This window comes from Canis lupus, chromosome X, assembly GCF_011100685.1.
Source record: "Canis lupus familiaris isolate Mischka breed German Shepherd chromosome X, alternate assembly UU_Cfam_GSD_1.0, whole genome shotgun sequence".
NCBI classification, from domain to species: domain Eukaryota; kingdom Metazoa; phylum Chordata; class Mammalia; order Carnivora; family Canidae; genus Canis; species Canis lupus.
The window spans coordinates 57536712-57539868 of record NC_049260.1 but is presented as its reverse complement, the minus strand read 5'-3'; the positions used below and the strand labels follow the sequence as shown (position 1 = coordinate 57539868).

The 3157-nt window shown below is 38.0% G+C and overlaps 1 protein-coding gene across 1 annotated transcript; it reads right to left on the bottom strand.

Moving 5' to 3' along the window:
• Positions 1–1894: 1894 nt before the first annotated feature.
• LOC608047 (nucleophosmin-like) lies at positions 1895–2434 on the bottom strand (the record flags this gene model as incomplete). Its single annotated transcript, XM_038586532.1, has 1 exon — positions 1895–2434. A coding segment is annotated over exon 1 (540 nt), but the record flags the coding sequence as incomplete, so codon positions are not given.
• Positions 2435–3157: the final 723 nt, after the last annotated feature.

Sequence of the window (3157 nt, the reverse complement as noted above, 5' to 3'; positions counted from 1 at the left end):
ATATTTAGTTCTTAAATTTTTATTAATGATATTTTGTACCTTTTTCATGTATAAGTTTTGTACTTTGTTGTTAAATTTATTCCTAAGTGTTTCTGATGCTATTTTAAATTTAAAAAATTTAAAGGTTATTTATTTATTCATTCATGAGAGATACAGAGAGAGGCAGAGACACAGGCAGAGGGAGGAGAAGCAGGCTCCATGTAGGAGCCTAATGTGGGACTCAATCCCAGAACTCTGGGATCACACCCTGAGCTGAAGGCAGATGCTCAACCACTGAGCCACCCAGGCATCCCTTAAATAAAATTGCTTCCTTAATTTCACTTTCAGATTGTTCATTGCAAATGTGTGAAAATATAACTGTTGTATGTTGGTTTTGTATTGTACAACCCTATCAAAATGATGTATTAGTTCTAGTTCTAGTATTTTTATGGATTCCTTAGAATTTTCTGTATACAAAATTATGACATTTGAAAGTAGATAGAGGGGCAGCCTGGGTGGCTCAGTGGTTTAGCACTGCCTTCAGCCCAGGGCGTGATCCTGGGGACCCGGGCTCCCTGCATGGAGCTTGGTTCGACCTCTGCCTGTGTCTCTGCCTCTTTCTCTGTCTCTCATGAATAAATAAATAAAATCTTAAAAAAAAAGTAGATATAGTTTTATTTATTTCTTTTTTAATTTAAATTCAATTTGTTGATTTATACTGTATTATTAATTTCAAGGGTAGAATCCAGTGAAGTTTTACTTCTTTCTTAATTTGGATTTATTTTATACCCTTTTCTTTCCTAATTTCCCTGGACAGAATCTCTACTACAAGAGTGAATAGAATAGAAGAGGAAGAGTAAGGAGTGCTTGTGTGGAACAGTCAGTTAAGTGTTCAACCCTTGGTCTCAGGTCTTGGTCTCAGAGTCAAGAGATTGAGCCCCATAGCAGGTTCCCTGCTGAGCGTGGAGTTGGCTTGGGATTCTTTCTCCTTCTCCCTCTGCTCCTCACACTTGTGCTCACTCTCTCTTTCAAATAAATAAATAAATCTCTTTTTTTAATAAGTAAATCTTTAAAAAAAAAGTAGTGAGAGGAAAATATCCTTGGCCTATTCCTGATCTAAGAAGAAAGGGTTTTTATTGGTGCTGTATTAGCTTCCTATTGCCACTATAACAATTTACTGCAAAGTTAGTGATTGAGTGTAACACAAAATTATTCTCTTAACATTTCTGGAGGTTGGGAATCTAAAATCAGTTGCACTTAGTTAAAAACAAGATGTCAGGAGATCTGTTTCTTCTGGAGGATCTAGGGAAGAATCTGCTTCCTTGCATTTTCTTGCTTCTAGAGACTACATGCATTCCGTGGCTCATGGGCTCCATCCTCCATCTCCAAATTCAGTAGTGTAACATCGTCTCTAATCTCTCATATTCTCTCTTTGACTCTGATCCCCTGCCTTCCTCTTATAGGGAAACTTGTGATTACATTGAGCACACCCAAATAATCCAGCATAATCTCCACATCTTAAGATCTTACTAACATCTTGTAAAGACTATTTTACTATGTGAAATAACATAGTAACATATTCACAGTTTCTAGGAATTAGAACAGGAGCCATTATTCAGCCATCAAAGGTGCCCTTCTTCAGTTTGGGTAAATTCTCTTCTATTCCTACTTTGTTGAGTGTTTTTTGTTTTGTTTTGTTTGTCATGAAAGGGGTTTGGATTTTGTTAAAGTTTTTTCCTACATCTACTGAGATGATCATGTGTTTTTTGCACTTTATTCTATTAATAGGGTGATTGATTCTTATATATTGAACCAATCTAGTATTTCTGTAATAAATTCCACTTCTTCATGACATATAATCCCCTTTATATGTTCCCAGGTTCAGTTTGATAGTATTTTGTTGAAGATTTTTGTGTTTATATTCATCAAAATCATCATCATCGTCGTCGTCGTCGTCGTCATCATCATCTTCATTAGCAGCAAGTTTTACTTTTTTCTGTGGAAACATGCTACCACTTCCAGGGGCAGAATGCTTTCCAGATATACTAAGGAGTTTCATATCCTCTTCTTTTTCATCTTTTGACTCTGCATCTTCCTCCACAGCTACTAAGTGCTGTCCACTAATATGCACAGGCCCCGAACCACATTTCAACTGTAAGACTACAGGTGGTGTTATTTCAAAGCCCCCAAGGGACACTGTTGGCTGTACAGACATCTTCAAAGTTGCCAGTGTGACTTTAATTGGACCCCCTTCATAATTCATTGCCTCTGCTTCAACAATGTGCAATTTATCCTTTGCACCAGCTCCCAAACTGACCGTTCTTAAAGATAACTGGTGCTCATTTTCATCATTATCCACCTTAAAGTGGTAATCTTTGTCAGCTTTTACTTCACAACCGAAAAGATAGTTCTGGAGCCTCAAGGGGCTCATGTCCATGTCCAATGAATCTTCCATGGGGTGGTAGTTTGCACTTAGTTGGGAGAGAAGGCAGAAGGAGGCACACGACTACTGTTCCACAGAACAGCCACACAGGAGGGAATCACACCAGAGGCTATTTACTTTTCTTTTTATTTTATGTTCAGATTCAGGAAGAATATTCATATCTCTTTGCATTCATAAAATGTACTTTCAAAGTTTTTTTTCATGACCATTAAAAATAAGTAGAAACAAAAAAATAAGTAGAAACATGTATATGGGAACACACATATTTCCTTTTGCCTCAGGCTCTAATATGGCTCAGCACAGCACTGCAGTTTCTGTTTTTATTAAAAGTTTCAATATTTTGTTCATCATAGATTTTTACATTAATTTTAATTTTAGGGGATCCCTGGGTGGCTCAGCATTTTAACACCTGCCTTCAGCCCAGGGCATGATCCTGGAGTCCTGGGATTGAGTCCCGCATCAGGCTCCCTGCATGGAGCCTGCTTCTCCCTCTGCCTGTGTCTCTGCCCCCACCCCCATGTGTCTCCCATGAATAAATGGATAAAATTTAAAATTTTTTTTAATTTTAAAGAAATATTGCATTCATGACCTCACACCTACTAGAATGGCCATAACCGAAAGACAACGAGCATTGGCAAGAATGTGGAGAAACTGAACCTTCATACATGTATTTCTGGTGAGAATGTAAAATGAAGGGATCCCTGGGTGGCTCAGCGGTTTAGCGCCTGCCTATCC